At 35.8% G+C, this 19253-nt stretch overlaps 1 protein-coding gene across 2 annotated transcripts in view; it reads right to left on the bottom strand.

The window, feature by feature from the left end:
- LOC100724248 (zinc finger protein 345-like) overlaps nucleotides 1–19253 on the bottom strand; it is a 65027-nt gene that overhangs the window by 11657 nt on the left and 34117 nt on the right. The window contains exons 2-4 of one of the 2 annotated variants that reach the window (XM_063233837.1): nucleotides 5931–6057; nucleotides 5680–5740; nucleotides 5008–5042 (exon numbers count right to left, since the gene is read on the bottom strand). In XM_063233837.1, the coding sequence (XP_063089907.1) occupies nucleotides 5008–5042; nucleotides 5680–5740; nucleotides 5931–6057 (223 nt within the window). Of the gene's footprint in view, nucleotides 1–540; nucleotides 5043–5679; nucleotides 5741–5930; nucleotides 6058–19253 lie in introns of those variants that run through there. The other variant, XM_063233836.1, reaches the window with a different exon arrangement.

Raw genomic sequence — 19253 nt, 5'->3', positions numbered from 1 at the left:
AAGATGACTGCCCTGTAAACTCTGTAAGTTTTTTGAAACAAAATAGTTAACATTCATAGCATTAGGACAATTGTGCATATTATAGTATAGTGATCTGAGGAACTCTTGAAGATCATTAACGTAAAACAAAAACCCTAGTTATGCCCATACCACCTTGTTTTAAGGCCTATACTTGTCAGTGTTCTGGGATCTTTTCTATTGTTGTTTACATGTTTTGTGTTTTTCTGGGAATTTGTTTTGCTGTATCTTGGTTTGTTTTGTTTTTCCCTCTGATACAGAAAAGATAATTATGCATGTAGAGACTTTATTTCTAAAAAAATTTATGAGAATTGCTAATATAATACATGATGAAATGAACAGCTACTTTGAAGAAAAAGGGACACTAAGGTACCTAGTGCTGATTTGATAGCATCATGATGTGAAATGCAGCAATACTATTATCCTTTGATTAGGCTGGTTTTATTCTGTTTTGTTTCATTTCATTTCAACATACATGAAGGTATGGACAGCTATATTGAAAAGAATGAGAAACATGACAGCCATTGTTGACTTCTTTATTTTCTGGTCTTGAAGATCTAAAACACATTCTTCATTGGGTTCTGATCAGTTCTATACTAGTTTGTTTTGGATAAATTCATTCTATGTGATGATATGGATAACTATTTGGAAGAAAACAACACAATATGATAGACATTGAAGATCTCCACTTAGCTTGCTTTGGAATCTGTGTCTCTTACATTGTTATCTCATGATCTGTTTTGTTCTGTTTAATTTTACCCTCTTTAAAAATAAAAAAATCACTATAGGAAAGACCTTGGAATCAATAAAAAATATCATCATAGAAATGTATCCAAAAATGGTCAAGAACAGAGTGTAAATAACAATGTCAGAGATTTCTCTTTTTAATGAGTTGATTGATATATGTGAGGAGTTTCATTTTTCTTCATGCCAGTATTTTAGCTTCCTATGTAAAAACAATTATTACCAAAGATGTTTTGGCATCGAAGCATTAGGGAATACAATAAAGGCATTGATCTCATAACATTCAGTAACAACTTGGCTCCTGAGAAAAGTTCCACAGATGATGAACATTCCACTCAAAGTGTTGTTATGGGTGTTTTAGCATAATTTATATATTCCACACAGATTGCTGTAAATAGTGATTTCCTGTAAAGACAAGTTATGGTCATGTGGTAAAATGGGACACAGAGTTGAATCTCCTACAAAGTTTTTCCTCTTCTTCTGTAGCTATTTGTTGCTGTTTTGCTAGAGGCAAGATTGACAACTATGTATTGTGAAGAGTTAATGCCATCTTTTTCTTACAGGATTCATAATGTTCTGTCTTCTTTCAAGGCTGTTATAAATTGTTCTGACATTTACCATGCCCATGATTGCCCCCAACCAGTATCTAAATCCCAATCCTTTAGGTCTGATATCTTGAATTCTACAACAGTGGGATTATGGCAATGAAAAACACTGAGCAGCATGGTTTTGTACTTGTTTTTTAAAAACACCAGTGAAGTAAATTAAGCAATGTAACCGTGAAAAATTTTCTGTGAAAAAATAAAACTTTATGGAACTGAATGAATTGAAAGAAAAGTATGCAAGATATGTACATGACACAATATAGAGTGAGGTTGTTATACAAGCAGGGATCTTGTCATGCCACATGAAAAGCAAAATTTACTAATCTACAAGGCCTGAGAACACAATTCAACTTTGTCAAAACCGATGTTGACAAGTCTTTCAAAATAGATATCAATAGAAAATATAGCATCAAATTAAAAATATCCTTTGTTACACAGAATACAGAAAACCCACATAGAAACTAAAGAGCAAAATAGTGCAAAACTGTATTAGTAAAAACTACAAAAGTAAGATTTTTAATGGCCTATTCCTCCCAAAATTAAGGATAAGATAAAACAGCACAAACCCTAACGGTACTTTACAGTAAAAAATACATCTTGATCAATCATGCTTAATTAAGACTTCACAGACTAAGCTCAGACACTCAAATAAAAATATCTCATTCTGGCAGCTCAACATTTTAAAATAGTGCACATAAACAATCTACAAATGAATGTATGTAGTTTGTTATACCTTCATCTGGGATTTGATTTCTTTGGAATATTTGTCAGAAAGCACTGACATAAAAGTTTATATTATTTCTACAGAATTTCACTAAATGAAACATCCTAATGAGATTTTCAACATAGGCTTACATATTTGTTTCCCAGTGATGCTTTTTGACTTGACATAACATATATATAGTCATGTACTTAACATGTGCACTGAATCTTCTTGCACATTGTTTATGACATAGGCATCCTCCCCAATGAATTTCTTAATGTCTGTGTAATGAAGACTTAGAAAATTTCTTTCTACATTGCTTGCATACATAGGGTTTTTACACTATGGCTTCTTTGGCAGATTTGACAATAAATATGTATACTGCAAACCTTTCCAAATTGCACACATGTGCAGTTTCTTTCTATTGTCTTTTCATGTCTTTGACAATAACTGTTTCTGCTGAAAGCTTCCCCACATTTCTTTCATACATAGGGTTTCTCTCCAGTGTGAATTCTTTCATGATTTTGACAATACCGACATGTGCTGAAAGGTTTACCAAACTGCTTAGATACATAAGTTTTATCTCCAGTGTGAATTTTTATGAATTCCACAGTATTCATGGCTACATGCTGAAAACTTTCCCACACTCCTTACATATTTAAGGTTTTTGTGCAGGTTGATTTCTCTCATGTCTTTTAGACATGGCAAATGTGATGAATGCTTTTTCATATTTTTTACATACATAAGTTTTCTCTCCAGCATGAAATCTTTCATGTAGTTTACAATAATTCTGTGTACTGGAAGCTTTCCCACATTGCTTATATACATAAGGTTTCCCACCAGTATGAGATCTTTCATGCCTTTTACAATTCCCCTGTGTAGTGAAAGCTTTTCCACATTGCTTACATATATAAGGTTTCTCAAAAGTGTGAGATCTTTCATGTAGTTTACAATAGCTCTGTGTGCTGAAACCTTTCCCACATTGCTTACATAAATAAGGTTTCTCACCAATGTGAGATCTTTCATGTAGCTTACAATAGCTCTGTGTGCTGAAAGCTTTCCCACATTGCTTACATACATAAGGTTTCTCACCAGTGTGAGATTTTTCATGTAGCTTACAACTTCCTTGTCTAGTGAAAGCTTTTCCACATTGCTTACACACATAAGGTTTCTCACCAGTGTGAGTACTTTCATGTCTTCTACAATGCCCTTGTGTACTAAAAGCTTTCCCACATTGATTACATACATGAGGTTTCACACCAGTGTGAAATCTTTCATGTAGTTTACAATAGCTTTGTGTGCTGAAAGCTTTCCCATATTGCTTACATACATAAAGTTGCTCACCAGTGTGAGTTCTTTCATGTAGTTTACAATAACTCGGTGTACTGAAAGCTTTTCCACATTGCTTACATACATAAGGTTTCTCACCAGTGTGAGCTCTTTCATGTGTTTTACAATTCCTCTTTGTACTGAATGCTTTCCCACATTGCTTACATACATGAGGTTTCTCACCAGTGTGAGTTGTTTCATGTCTTTTATGATTCCTCTGTGTACTGAAAGCTTTCCCACATTGCTTACACACATACAGTTTCTCACCAGTATGAGATCTTTCATGTCTTTTACAATTCCTCTGTGTACTGAAAGCTTTCCCACATTCCTTACATACATAAGGTTTCTCTCCAGTGTGAGTCCTTTCATGTGTTTTACAACATTCTTGTGTACTGAAGCCTTTCCCACAATGCTTGCATACATAAGGTTTCTCTCCAGTGTGAATTCTTTCATGAAGTTTACAGTAACTCTGTGTGCTGAAATGTTTTCCACATTGATTACATAAGTAAGTTTTCTCACCAGTGTGAGTACTTTCATGTCTTTTACAATGCCACTGTGTACTGAAAGCTTTCCCACATTGCTTACATACATATGGTTTCTCACCTGTGTGAGATCTTTCATGTATTTTACAACAACTCTGTGTGCTGAAAGCTTTCCCACATTGCTTACATACACAAGGCTTCTCACCAGTGTGAGTTCTTTCATGTGTATTACAATTGCTCTGTGTGCTGAAACCTTTCCCACATTGCTTACATACATAAGGTTGCTCACCAGTATGAGATTTTTCATGTAGTTTACAATTCCCCTGTGTACTGAATGCTCTCCCACATTGCTTACATACATAAGGTTTCTCACCAGTGTGAGATCTTTCATGTCTTTTACAATTGCTCTGGGTAGTGAAAGCTTTCTCACATTGCTTACATACATAAATTTTCTCATCAGTGTGAGTTCTTTCATGTCTTTTACAAAACCCCTGTGTACTGAAAGCTCTCCCACATTGCTTACATACATAGTACTTCTCAACAGTGTGAGTTCTTTCTTGTTTTTGATAATGGCTATTTTTCCTGAAACCTTTTACACATTGCTTACATACATACTTTTTCTCCTCCATCTCACTTCCTTCATGTTGTTGAGAAATAGTATATGTGCTTAAAGCTTTTCCACATTGCTTACATGCAGAGGTGCTCACTGTACTGTCAATTGTCTGATTCATCTGAACATCATTGGGTTTACTGGAGGCATCCAAATTTTTTGGACACACAAATGTATTGTCTCTAAGACAAGTTCTTTCCCTAAGACCAGAGCAGGATTTTTCACACTGATCATGTTCACATGGTTTCTTGTAAGCCTCTGTCCTTGCATGATTCTGAAATGATTGCAAATCGTAAAAGTTTTTTCTAGTTTCATTACATTTAAACTGCTTCCCTTTAACTTCAAAATACTCATCTGGCTTTAATTCAGTGTGAACTCTGAAGGGCATATTTAGTGAAAAAGGCTGAATCAAAAGCTTTCTACAAGAAAGACTTTCAACTGGTTTTAAACCCTGTGGTTTCATATGGACATTAGCATCTTTAGTGCAGAGGAAACATTCTTTATGCTGATTCCAACCTTTATATTGATGGCATTTCTCAGTGTCTTCATTTCTGTAAAAGATAAAGAAGACAAAATAAAATGTCTCTCAATATGTATGATTTAGTAGAGCACATTCTTATTTGATGCCTGCTAAGAAATTTGATAACAAATTAAAAGAATAAAATGAGGGATCTTTTGAGAAAGATTTTCCCTAAAGAGTGGTATGTTTTGGAAAATTTTCAGTTGGTATACTATATAGTAGAGTAATTTTAGCTTTATTTTGACTAACATATATATATGTATAACATATGTTGATTAATTTTAATACCATTATCCATTCACTCTTCACGTTCCACTCTCACTATTTTCCCCTTCTCTATAATATCACTTTACTTTATCTATCTCCTCTCATCTACAGCTATGCAAAACACCTAAAGACAATGTCATACATATTTATGTTGTTGATGATAAAGGAACATTTTTATTACATATCAGATAGTGTCATTTGTATGATTTCAGTTGTACTTAAACAGTTTCTTATGTTGGAATACTTTTGCTTTTAGTTTTCAGACTGTATATAATCAAGTTGAATATAGTATTGGAGAGTATTTGTGAAATTAATTTAGAGATGGTGTTGGTTTTTCATTTGCATGGTTCTCCTTTTGTGGTGTCTTAAGGAGTACACTTTTTTCTTGAATGTGAAATTACCTTAGAATTTTGAAGTAGTTATTGCAATCTTCTTCCACCTTTTGGTATTCCAAGAGTCTTCCTGAATTATAGACACAGAAGTGTAAGTGGTCACTACATTATTACATAAAAATTAACACATTCCAAGTAGATTCATGATATAATGTAAGCAAGCCAGATTAATTTTTCACATTCTATATAATGAAACTGCACTGAAGAGCAAAAAGCAATTTAATCTGAGTGTATCAATAAGAAAATGATTTCATTCTTACCCATAGTCACAATGTTCTGAAAGGTTTCCTCCATCACATCTCTATAGAGCTTCTTTTGGGATGCACTCAGCAAAGTCCACTCCTCACTGGTGAATTTCACAGTCACATCCTCAAAGGTCACTGACTCCTAGAGGATCATATGTATATTTATTGAAGGAAAATTGTGAATAACAGCCTGGACTCTATGAACCCTTCCTATAAAAAAGTGTAACTGAGAGCAAAGTGTGGTGGTACATGTCTGTAATCTCAGCACTCGGGATGCTGAGGCAAGCAGATCATCAAGACTTCAAGACCATTGTGAGCTACAGAGTGAGATCAAGGTCAGTGTGATATACATGGTGAGACTTTGAAAAGACTGAAAAGAAATGAAACTGAGTAACAAAAAAAGCTGCTTCGTGGTGGCTTATGACTAAAAGGAGTATACATAACTGCAGCTTGAAGAGTCATCATAGTGTTAGATTCTGTACTCTAATGACAGCTATAAAACACACAACTAATCTCTAATTCAGATGCTTATCAAGAGAAAGAAGCCACCAAGAATATTTTTCAAAATGGACACTGCATATTCCCAGTAGCAAAAATTACAAACTTTGGACACAAAAAGTATAATATATTATGCTGAATTTAACTGAGCACTATTATAGTGGTATATTTTTATACACAACTGTGATCATGTCATTCTGTGAGGCTGTGACAGGAGTATAACGCCTTCAAGCTCAGCCTCACCTATGTACTGAGAATAAGTGTAAAAATTCCAAATAATGACAAGTCAAAATGTAAAAGGTAAGATTTTTCCCAAGAAGAAGGTCCTGAGCTAAATTCCTACTGAAACAAAAAATACTTTTTAATTTTTCCTATTTTTGTGGAAAACCATCTCCATTACACAGAGATAATGTTGCCCAAGAAATTTTAAGCTAAAAAACAACAAAAATTACTGTTAACTTAAAATTGATTAGGTGAATTCAGTAATAACAAGAGAATTGCCTATATCATGATTTAAATTTCTACCTATCTTTCAGCCTATATGTCTGTATCACTTTCCAAGTTCAGTAGCATAGAACTCATAGTTCAGTTTCATTACCAGGTGGTTTTCAGAGGGAAATTCCTTGTTCAGGAGCTGATTTTGCCTGCCACCACCATCCACTGCTTTTGCATGTTGTATGTAGTCTCCTGTGCTCTTCCATAGACAGAACAACATTCTCTACTTAATTACGGCCATGTCTGCACACCTACACTTGGCACTTTTCACCTGCTGTAATATTGCTTCTACACTTTGTCTTACCTCATTCAGTATGTCAGGTTTTTGTTTTTAAGACAGGTTATTCCCTTGTAGGTAAGAATGGCCTTGAACTGATTATGTATCCCAGGGTGAAATTGATCCTCCCACATCAGCTTCCTGAGACCTAGCATTGCACCCATGTGGCAACACACCCAGGTAGAATTATCATTTTTTGAAATAATACCTACAAACTATTCATGCACCATGCCAATTATGTGAGACAACTTGGGTTTTTTCTACCTTTCCATGCATATATAAAGCATATGCAGATGCCCTACCTGAGGAGATTCAGTTTGTGTTTACCATTCAATCCCTTATGAAATTTGTGCTTTAGACATTATTTTCATCCTTTTTTTTTCTAGTGAAATCTTTTTGTCCAAACTGATGCTAGATTCTAGGGTGAAAACATAAGATAACATCTCAGCTGATGGTATGAGACTCAAAAAGAATTATAGCTTTGTGGCAGTAAATGTGCCAGCTTTTCCCACATCAAATTATCTCTTGCACCACTAATTGGGAAGCCTCTTTGCCTGGTGCAAGACTGCTTTGTTTGTCTAATACAAGCCATGCCTGTGAAGGTTTCCATCCATGCTCTCTGCTATAACCCATGATTAACTCCCCAATCAGTACTGATAAAAGTCTAGGACAGTATGATTCATGGTCTATTTTCCAGTGTCAACCAGTGGTAATCCCACATCTCTGGGAAATGCAGATCTTTCTGTCTGTCTTTCTTTCTTTCTTTTTTTTTTAATCTCTGGGCTACATTGCTGGATGGGAGACAGAATACTATTCACAGTTTTCAGTAGGATCCTATATCTAAATTTTTAAATAAATTTAGCATACTATAACTAGGTGCCATAGTTCCTCTTCTTTTACTGAGACAAAGTACGAAATACTCTCAGAAGAATATATATAGCCCTACAAGTTCAAAACCTTGCCCACTGGATGCAAGGACCAAAGTAGTTGGCAAAATAGAAAAGTGAAGGCAAGATGTTTAAGTCATGGTAGAGTTGATTGAGGGAAAGTTGGTAGGACCTGTAAAGAAGAATACACTTTTCCAGGTCCTGTCCTTTGTGATATGACTCCAAAAATTCCACACCTCATAAAACCACATTCTAATACTGAAATCAACAGGGAATGAATTCATTGAAGAGGCCCATTCAAACCAATCAACCTGCAAGCAAATATGTTATTGAGAAGACATGGTAGATATGATACCCGGTAGCTGGTTTGTTGTTGGGAGAAAAATCAGGGCACATAGTGCAGCTGTATCACCCACACTGAAACCTCACATATATATCATGAGTCTCAAATCAATCCTTGCATTGACTGCATGGTGAGGAATGGGACTTTACATGCACTTCCCATGTTTATTGTGTCCCATTTGCTTCCACTATCTGTGTCTTGTAAAACAATCATGTGCAATGACAGTGTATTTGAGATCCAACTGATCTTTTATGGTCTACAGAAACAAAGGCTAAGAAGCTGACTGGCCTAGAGTGCACCAACCAGCAAAATTATTTTTATAAATTAGATTACCCAAATGAATGTATCAGGAACACATTTGACAGTGAGGCAAAGATCCCTTGTTTGACAGCCCAGTCTTTGCTAAGACAGCATTTGTCCTGCATTTGCCATACAATAAATAAACTTTGACAACTCATTACTTTAATCCTAAATTTTTCTGATTTTCTATGAGATGCATTGGTTTTGAGACAAGGGTAGTGCTTTTGCCTCATTTCCTCATTTCTTCAATATAGAAAGAGCAAAGTATCCAGAGAAAGGCAGGAGAACCAACAATAGTATGGCAAGATGAACTAGTTTCTGTGTCTCTTGGATTCCTACCTGAGTTAGAAGGAAAATTTGAATGCTCTGATTCATGCAGCATTACTCTTCCCTCTCTTATCAGACTATTGGTACTACATGGCCTGTATTCCAACACTCCAAGTTAATTTTAGCCTTTTCATCAGAGAAGGCTTCATAACTCTTCTACACTTGACCATTTAATTCCTCTTTAACCCTTCTAGTGACAAACCCTGCTGGGAATGTTTTTCTTATCAGCAACGGTTTAAGCAGGTTTTCCAGATACACATGAAAATATATTCTCACACATGGCCACCTTTATGGGCACAATTTTAGAATCTATGCCTCAGCCTGCTGACTAGTTCCAATGGTAGAGCTTTTAGGGTGAAGAACTCTCAGTTCAGGGGATAGGGGACATATTATATTATGGATACGTTAACTTCTATTTATCAACTGCAGGTCCAGAAAATCTTTATTTGTGTGTCTGGGGGTTATCTATTAACTTCTGAATTTGTTACTGTCAGTAGCTTGTCTCCTCATTTACTCCAAAGACACTCACTCTAAACACTTAACACTTTAATACGAGACTCAAGTCACCCTTAGGACACTTCTTTAAACCTATGGCCTGTTCCTGAGTTGAGGTAAATTTCAGCGACACATTTTTTAAAATTCCTGAAACCCACCAATGCACTTTTGTAGAGGCAATTCTTGTGCAATCCCTGGATAACTCTTGTTCTTACTATGACAGAGGTTATCTAATGTTTCCCTTGCTAGGATTACAAATGGACCCTACTATATGGAAAGACGAAGGGAACAGAACTGTCATTCCTATCTGGATTCATTGAAAGGTCTTTTCTACTAGTTATACTCATCATCAAGAGCTTCAGATGGACTACGAAATGTTATCTAAGGACCTATAATACTGAGCCCTCTTAGAGAAAAAAATCAGTTTTTATAACAATCGTATTATTGTGGTAACAAAAGGTCCAAACCTAAGAAGACTGATACAGGACGTCCACCTCATTAATGCAATGTTACAAGTTATTCACCTTAATCCTACCTTCATGCAAATGGCTCTGTCATAGATATGAAAGATGTCTTCTTTATATTCCTTTAGAACTAAGGACAAAAATTATTTGTCTGTGAAAACTTTCTTACTGACTTATCAGCAGTCCTTCTCTGTTTTCCTAAGAGCTCATACCAGTTTGGGTTGAGGTACAAGTAAATACCAAAGACCCAAAGTGGTTTTAAGTTAAGGAAAGGTAAATTGTATTCTAGGAGTGTATTTGCTGTCCTTTAGCAATTGATTCTTCAGATGGCAGCCAAACTAAAGCCACAGGAAAATACAAGAACAACTAAAGAGTGAAAAATCTAATTCACAGTGTGGAAGATTTCTTTTCATTACAATTCAACCTTAATTTCAAAATGTGGCAGAGACACAATTTTCAGCTGCATTTAGATTCACATAAGCCCAGAAGAACAATTACTAGTGTCATCAAGATCGTATAAGTGAAAATATGTATCTTCAGCAACTTAATCAAAATTGATAGACAATTAGTTATGCCATAAATTTAGAAGGTATTAAAGTGCTTTGCTTCAAATTTTATAGAATTTTCAGCCCAGAGGTGGAGGAACAGTAAGCAGCAGTGTAAACAGCCTCTCTGAAAGAAAAAGTCCACATTTTGGAATATAGCATCATTGGGGAAGCAAGAAGGAAGGAATTGGGTCCCCTTGACCCAGAAAGATGCTACTTAAAATTGAAGCCCATCGAGAGAATAAAAAAAAGAAAAACTTATTAAAGAGAAGACCATAGGTGGCAGCACACTCACCTGGAGCCAGAAACACCATGTTAGAAAAGCTGTTGAAACCAAGGGATACACAGTCATAGTGAATATGATGGCTGGCCAACCCAAATGCTTCTACAGGGAGATATGATTGCAGAGGGGAGCAGCAGACTGGAGAACTGCACTGGCTGGCTGTGAGTGTGGGGGACTCACTCCTCCCCCAAGAGTGGACAATTGGCTAGGGGCTATCTTGGAATTGGCCAGGGAAAGCCTGGAGCAGAACTGTAGCTGGCTTCATTCAGCCACTCTTTGCTCTGAGAAGACTGGTAGAAATTGATTGGAATGAGAATTGCCCTTGTAACCATTCCAACAGCCATCACAGAGGTTTTCCTGAAGCTACCACCAATCAGCTCTGCCCCACTACATGTGCTATGTGTTGTGAGGGTTTCCTGCTGGAACCAGCCTGGGAGCAAGGCAGCAGACTTCCCCACACTGTTAGCTTTCCAGCAGCCACAGATAAGTCAGAGCATTCTGGGAAAAACAGCAAAAACATGTACACCAGCACACCCAATGATCACCACCAGATATTCCTAGACAGCACAGGCTACAAAAAACAAATAGTCTGGCTTCAGAGCAATTGTAGACAACACAGGAAGAGCCAGGGACCCTACTATGCACTTGTCTAGAAGAAACAATAAACATGAGAAAAGTAAGAAGCAAAAGGCAGTCTCTAGGCTACAACCCAAGCAGCACTGGCCAAAGAGATGTAAACACAGAAGTGACAGGGAGTCACACACCTGAAGTTTCTGAAGTAACAATAACTGAAGTAAACAATGAGCTTTAAGAGGTTACTAAAGAAATTAGAAGGAAATAATATCTCAGGGGGAAAAAAGAAATGAGACACATAATAAAAGATATGTTAAGCACCACTAAGGAAGAAACACATGGAAGAGTAGAGGAGCATAGGAAAGTGAGGGGAACCTTCAAAGGTGAATATAAAAACAGACTTAGAGATTATCAGGAAATTAATAGCTGGCAAACCTGCCTGAAAGAAACTAAAAATAGACCAGGAAACCTTGAAGACAGGTTTGCAGCTTGTGATTGTGAAAGAAAAGATCTCTTCAAAATAACAGAACCAAGAAGTTACAAAACAAATGCTACAAGATGACACGAACATGTATAATTTAGGAATAAAAAATGTGAGGGAAAAAGCAGGGGTAAACACAAATGAAATACAAAGCCTATTTACAGAAATAATTAAAGAAAACTACTCAAGACTAGGAAATGATATCCAAAGAAGTGAGATATACAAAACTCCAACCAGATATAACCAAAATAAATCTACACCCAGATATATAATAATCAAGATCCCAGAAATTAAACACAAGAACAGAATACTAAAAGCTTTTAGAAAAAAATAAACAGATCATCTATAAAGTAAAGCCAATATGAATCATGACAGACTTCTCGACACAAAAGATCAAATCAAGAAAAGCTGGGAGTAAAGTATCCCAAGTCCTGAAAGAAAATAACCTCCAACCCATGTTGATGTACCCTGAAAAACTGTCTTTCAAAATTAATGGAGAAACAAGAAACTTCCGTGACAAAGAGCAACTGAATGAAATCAATTTCACAAAACAAACCCTATAGAAAATACTGAAGGACATTCATTCTAGAGAGGAAGAAAAAAGACCAGGGATTCAGGAACAGTGCATGGGGTGCTAATTGAATGGGCAGACAGTGAAATGAATGGAAAAAGTAGACAACCAATGGCAGAAAAATAGCATGGCGGAGATGAGGCAGAAAAAGTTGGCTATAATTACTAATATAGATGGCCTCAATTTTCCAACAAAAAGCAACACAGGCATAGCAGATCTAGAGACAGGACTTATAAATATGCTTTATATAAGAAATACATTTATCCCAAAAAAGGTATTTACAGACTGAAAGTTAAAGGTGAGACATTTTTACACAATGGAAAACTACTCAGCCATAAAGGAAGATAACTTTGTGGCACTTGTAGTTAGATACAACTTGAGATCATGTTCAGGATTAGAAAGGTTCAGAATCACTTAGATGAATAGTGGGTTATCTCCCTCATGTAAAAACTAAAGGAATTAGTATGATCCAAAATGTATAATACATCCTGTCAAAGTGGGTGGGGAGGAATTGTCTAAGGGAAGGCAATGGCCATTATTAATCTATTATCATGATTTCAAACACATTGTTTTCATTGCTCAGATTAGTTTGGTTTTATTCTGTTTCAGTTTGTCTACTTCTCTTAGATCAGTCTTTCCAAAGGTAGTGGGATATATTATGATATCAATTTTTGATTTCCTATTAGCTTCATTTGAAGTTCTGTTGTGCTTTCATTGCTTTGCTGTGATCGAGTTTATTCAATGTTTTGTTTGATAGTACCAAGTCCGATGGTATAGGCAACTACTTTGAAGAAAAAGAGATGCATTATGATACCCATTTTCATTTGACTATTATCTTCTATTGAAGTCCTATAATTTCTCCATTGTTTTGTTTTAATTGGTTTTGTTCTGTATTGTTCTCTTTGATTTATTATGCCTGTTGATACAGGAAATTCTTTTGAAGATAAAAAGAGGCATTACAGTAGCCAGCATACATCATCTTGTATTTTAAGTCATGTACCATATTCATTCTTTTGTTTTGATTGATTCCATTTTGTTTTGTCTCATTTGGTTTTATTCTCTTCAAATAAAAATAAAGAATTTTCAGTTCATATCTTGCTGAGTCCAAGGCAGGGTGGCTTGGTAGAAGAGAATGGAAAACAAGATACTTGTGAATGGCATGACACAGGGAAGCAAAAAGTCATCAAAGGAGGAGGAGTAGAGATATAGATAAACTCATATAAAGTGTATCCACAGGAACTCATCTCTTTCACCAGGTGTTAGCTCTGAACATCATACGCAGCTATAGGATATTTAAACATCATGTATCCATGATATCCAAGACTCGATCACCTCCCAATTTCCCCATCTGTGAGTGCATGAGTCTCTCATAGAACAACTATATGTCAGTATAAATGTACAATAAAATCATCACTGCATGTGCAAGGCTACAGATTTTAACACAGGCTACAGATTTTAATACAAAGGTAAAGACAGTGGGCTGAATCTATAACCATGGACAAGGGTTGATTGTATGAAAAGGTGGAGAAAATGTAATTAGTTTATGCCACATATGTGACACAGTTGTAGGAGCATAGCAGGTTGAAAGTGTTTCATTATGACACTGAACATTATTTCTGAGGTACACAAGCTATACAGTAGGTACATATTGTGTGTAGCATACATTTACTCCACACAATGCCCTCATGTGTGAAGATGAACTTCAGCAAGTGTAGCACAAGGAGCACTGGCTGGAACTGCTACAAGAAAGATAAAAAGCCAAAGAAAATCAACTGAGGTTGGGTACAATATTTCTAAAAAACGTAACTGTGTTGGTACTGGGATCTAAAATGGAATGAAGATGCTGCACAAGTGAGAACTTAGGCTGCTGGGGCAGCTCAAAGGGCAACCTAGCTATATGTAACTGCACAAGGTGTTACAACTTAAGTGTCTTTCAAAACATCTATTTACAAATAAATTTCTTAACATTTTCCATGGAGATAGAGCATATTAAAAACTGAAGCCTCTATTTAGCAACTAGGTATATTTTATTAATAGAGACCACAGGGAAGTGAAGTTTTAGAGTCATTGCCAATAGGAATATATGAACAGGGATGATAAATATCACATATTTTAGGAATGATATTTGAACATAATGTATAGCATAAGAGTCTGTCTTATCTCAGTAAATTAGAATGAAGTGATTTACATTTTTTAATTCGGATTTTTTTGTCACTCATTAAAAAATCAGCCTTAATATTTTGTAGGAAATGTAAACAGGAAAGATACTACACATTTGCAAATGCTGGTCATCAAAGATAAACATGTCTCAACATTAGAAACTTATTCTTCATCTGATTACTTCAATCTTAGTATAAACATTATTATCTAATATTCAATTTCTATTCATTATTTCTCAAACATTTCTACAGAAGAGAATCTTAAATGAAACTTCCTAACCAGATAAAACACAGGGATCACATAACAAACACATGGGCTCCTGAATGAAAACACTGTCTAGTTACACTTTTAAAATCAGAAATGCAGGTATTCACTGTCTCCAGTGTTGAGTCACATTAGACCAAAAGTCATATGACTTGTTGCACAGAAAATGATACAAAAGAATGACATGACTATTGAGGTGAAAGGGACAAAATCACTAACATCTAAAAAATGAAAATGAAGAAGGATTGGATTTTGACATTTACCACACGAGACTAATCAAATGTACACTCATGAAAAATAATGCATGAGAAAAGGAAATGATGGATCTTAAAGAAAAGGGTGTATTGAGCAAAACAGAATTCAAATAGGCAGTACATAATTATATAGAGACAATTAGGCAGTTATTTTAATAATGCAAATGTGGTGGAGATAACCACAGAGAAAATCTTAAAGGCAAAAACATTTCCATATAATCATATCTGCAAAAATATAAACATCAAAAGACAGTACCAAGGCTATCCCAGTGCAGAGAAAAATACAAAAATCAACCTTTTGGCACAGATTCTACTATGTAACAAGGAAACTATGTTCAAACTGATGCTTACTATTAATTAATTGCAACATGGGTGACATAAATGGTGCACAAGAGAGAAAACACTTGTGAATCTGCTAAAGTACAAAACTATCTCTGAAACAATAGGACATTTGAAACAGGCTTGAGATTAGTGGTAAATAGATATGGCTAACATTCTTATGAAGAGCTACCGCACTAAGCATAAGATTACTTTAAAACTTTGTACACACTAACCAACTCTGTAATGATAATGTGAGACATGACACCCATGTCTTTTTACAAACATCTCAAATAACATAGTCGTGTCTATTTCTTTGTGGATGTTTACATTAACTTGAAAGAGAGCATCAGTGAACCTCCTAATACACAGTTCCTTTTGGAAAGCTGTCGTTTGCAAGATTATTTCATTTCTTTCTTCCTAATCCAGTAATTCTACTTCCAAATTTCTTGGCATTCAAAATATTGTAATGGAAAGTTTTCTTTACTTTTACTTCTTTCATCATTGTTGATTTCACAGTGAAATTTTACAAGCTTAGATATTGCTCAAAAGCTGAGACTTATTGTGACCGATGTCTCTATTTTTTTTGGATTTCCTCAGATGTTATCAATACTACTCAGAGAGTTTAAAGTGTATAAAAGGACACCATACACTTGTGTCCTGATGATCTGACTATGCCATAGGGGCTTCCTAGAGGCTGCTTGAGCTGCACTGTCCAAAATTAGTCAGTTTGGTATTCACTGTTGCCTCAAGATTGAACTAGTTAGTAGTCTGTACTGAGAAGTGCTGTGTGTGTAAAATACAGTACACACCGGCTTTACAAGCTCATCTAGAGAAGTGTACAATAGCTAAGTAAAAGTTGCTGATGGATATTCCCAAGAAGATGGCAGAGTGGCAGGCAACAGAGAAAGAGCAGCTGTGAGAGTGGCTGTCCACGCACTGGAACACAGCAATACAAGGAAGACAAGAAGAGGGAAGTGAGTCTCCTCTATCCAGGAAGGAATGGAGTGAGAAATGGAGCCCATAGATAAGAGTGTAAAGGTAAATTTCAATAAAGGAGGTAGCCAGCAGAATCCTCTCCCTGAGTTGGGACTCAGCATGTGGGAGAAATTCAGGCCTGGTTATACATGGGGACTGATGGCATTCCACAAGCCTCCATGGAGAGATGCAATAGTGGAGGGGAGAAGTGGATGTGAGGAGAGCATTGTGTAGGGGTGAGTGCTGAGGCCTCAGTCATTTTTCACAAGACAGCAACTGGCCAGGAGCCATTTTGCAGAGGGCCCAAGTAACTTCAGAACTTACAACAACAAACTGGTGCATCTAGGGGTTCCCAGATAAGCTCTAGACCAGAGAAGGGTCACTGACTGCTCCAGCCTGAAGAGTTCTGCCCTTGGTGCCTTCCTCCAGAATACAACCTAAACTCCAAGGAAACTAAAGATGTAGGCTTGCTGAGATTGTCCAATACTCAGCCATAAAGTTACTGCTGGCTTGTTGGGATAAATCAACACAGATCTGGATTCTGTCTCCACACATTACCTAATAGTGACAGCACAGACAAATGTGGAAGTGGATTTTTACTTGTTCTGATCCATTGTTTGATTTTATTTTTATATGAGTGTGAATGTGGTTTCTAGTCTTTATGTAGTTGTTTTTCTGTTTGTCTTTTCATTCCTTTTATTTCTCTTCCCTTTCTGTCTTCTGGACCTGTTTCCTGAAATTAGCAAGATATTCCTTAGTCTTGTAGCTTTACTTCTAATCTCGCCCTCATATTCTGCATCTCTGTTTTTCTAACCATTAAATGTCAATCTCTTAGGATAAAGTTGACATATTAAGAATGTACACTGCATAGCAATTTCTGGTTTGTTTTAGATTTTTTTATGTAATAAATCATTGTTATGGAGTTAAAGGTGGTAGAGAGTTGATTACTTCAATTGTCAATTTTTAGGATGTGTTTGTTGGTAATGTTTTGGCTGGTGGTTCTCCTTTAGCAAGGGCTGTTGTTCCTGGTGTTCCAAGCCTGAGATTGACTAGGATTCTTAGAAGGCACTGTGGGACAGTGCCAGGGAAACATGGAACAGGATGATTAGGTACCAACTTCTCATTATTCCAACACTGAAGATGGAGAATTTTGCCATGGACTTAAAATCTTGAAACCAGCTGCACATGGAAGACATATTCTCATTGAATAAGTGGTTTCAATACTAGCAATAAAATAACTCTTATAGGCAATTTACAAGAATCAACCCAGGAAACAAACTTTAAAAAATAGAAATGAAGATGAGAAAACATAAATGAGATGAAACCCCAGGCATTGAGCTCACCAAAGGCAAACTCATGGGCCAAAGACCTGGGACAATCTGATTGCCACCCAACTTGCCTCTCTGAAATGGTAAACAACAAAACAATTGAAAGAGGCTAAAAAATCAGAAATAACTTTTCAGATACCTGAAGAAATGGTAGGCATAATGAAAATCAAGTTTAATAATTCTGGAGTAGAGGCAGATCAAAATAGTACAATAACATAAAAAAATGATGCTACTTATGAGTGCTCAAGATAGAAAAAAAAAAAAAACAAGTTCAGAAGACAGATTCAGGTACAAGACAAGGATGTCCACTGTTTCCACTCTTAATTCAACATAGTTCTGGAAACCTCAGCCAGAGAAATTAGGCAAGAGAAGCAAATAAAAGAATCATAATAAGAAAGGAAGAAGGTAAAATATTGTGGATCACATGATTCTGTATACAGAGGATCCAATAATGCCACTAAAAGACTGCTGCATTTAATCAGAAAATTTGGAAATGTAGCTGGATATAAAAAAAACCCTCAAAAGTCAGTAGTCTTCCTGTATATGAATACAAAACCCACTGGAAGAGAAATTAGGCAAGTAACAATTTTTATTATATTCCTTAAATAAACAAAACACCTAGAAATACATCCAGTGACTTCACAAGAATGTAAAAGATCTCTACAGTGAAAACTACTGTACTTTGAAAAAGGAAGTTGAAAAGGATCTCAAAAAATGAAAAGATATTCCTTGATCTTAGCCAGGAAGAACCAATATAGTGAAAGTGGCCAGAGTTCCAAAACTGTTAAACAGATGTAATGCAATTTTGAATCAAATTTCAACCACATACATCAAAGAATTAGACAAAATTGTTCTTTAATTTATTTGGAGCCAAAAGAGACATAGAAAAGTAAATGCATTTCTTGGTAGCAAAGGCAAGCAGGGGGCATCAAATTGAAAGTATATTATAAAGGTACCTTGACTAACAACAACATGGCCCTAACAAAAAACAGACACCTGAGGATCAATGGAACAGATTCACAAGATGCAGAAACAACTGCCAGCATACTCAGTCACCTTATCTTTGACAAAGGTTCCAAATATATTCACTGGAAAGAAAGCCTCTTTAGAAAATGGTGCTGGAAAACCTGGCTTGGCACATGCTAATGATTGCATTCATATCTCACATCACACAGTAACCTAAATTTGAGATGGACTAAAGATCCAAATATTAAAACAGAAACTTTGAATCTGTTCAGAATATACAATTGGTAATATTCTTGAAGACAGTGATGTACACAAGACTTTAAGAATAAAGCTGATTGCACAATAACTATCACAAAGAGTAAACAACTGGGATTTTATTTTACCAACAAGCTTTTTCACAGCAAGAGAAACAATTAATCTAGGTTGTCAAAAGAAAACCTGAAATCTGGGAAAAAATGTTTTCTGGCTGTTCCTTAGAAAAAAGATTACTAGAGAACTCAAAAGTCAAGCCTTTAAATTTAGCAATCCAAT

The sequence above is a fragment of the Cavia porcellus genome, unplaced genomic scaffold (genome assembly GCF_034190915.1).
Source record: "Cavia porcellus strain 051 isolate PalLab524CR breed Dunkin Hartley unplaced genomic scaffold, mCavPor4.1 scaffold_23, whole genome shotgun sequence".
NCBI classification, from domain to species: Eukaryota; Metazoa; Chordata; class Mammalia; order Rodentia; family Caviidae; genus Cavia; species Cavia porcellus.
The sequence above is the reverse complement of the archived record's forward strand: the minus strand, read 5'-3'. Positions and strand labels throughout refer to the sequence as shown.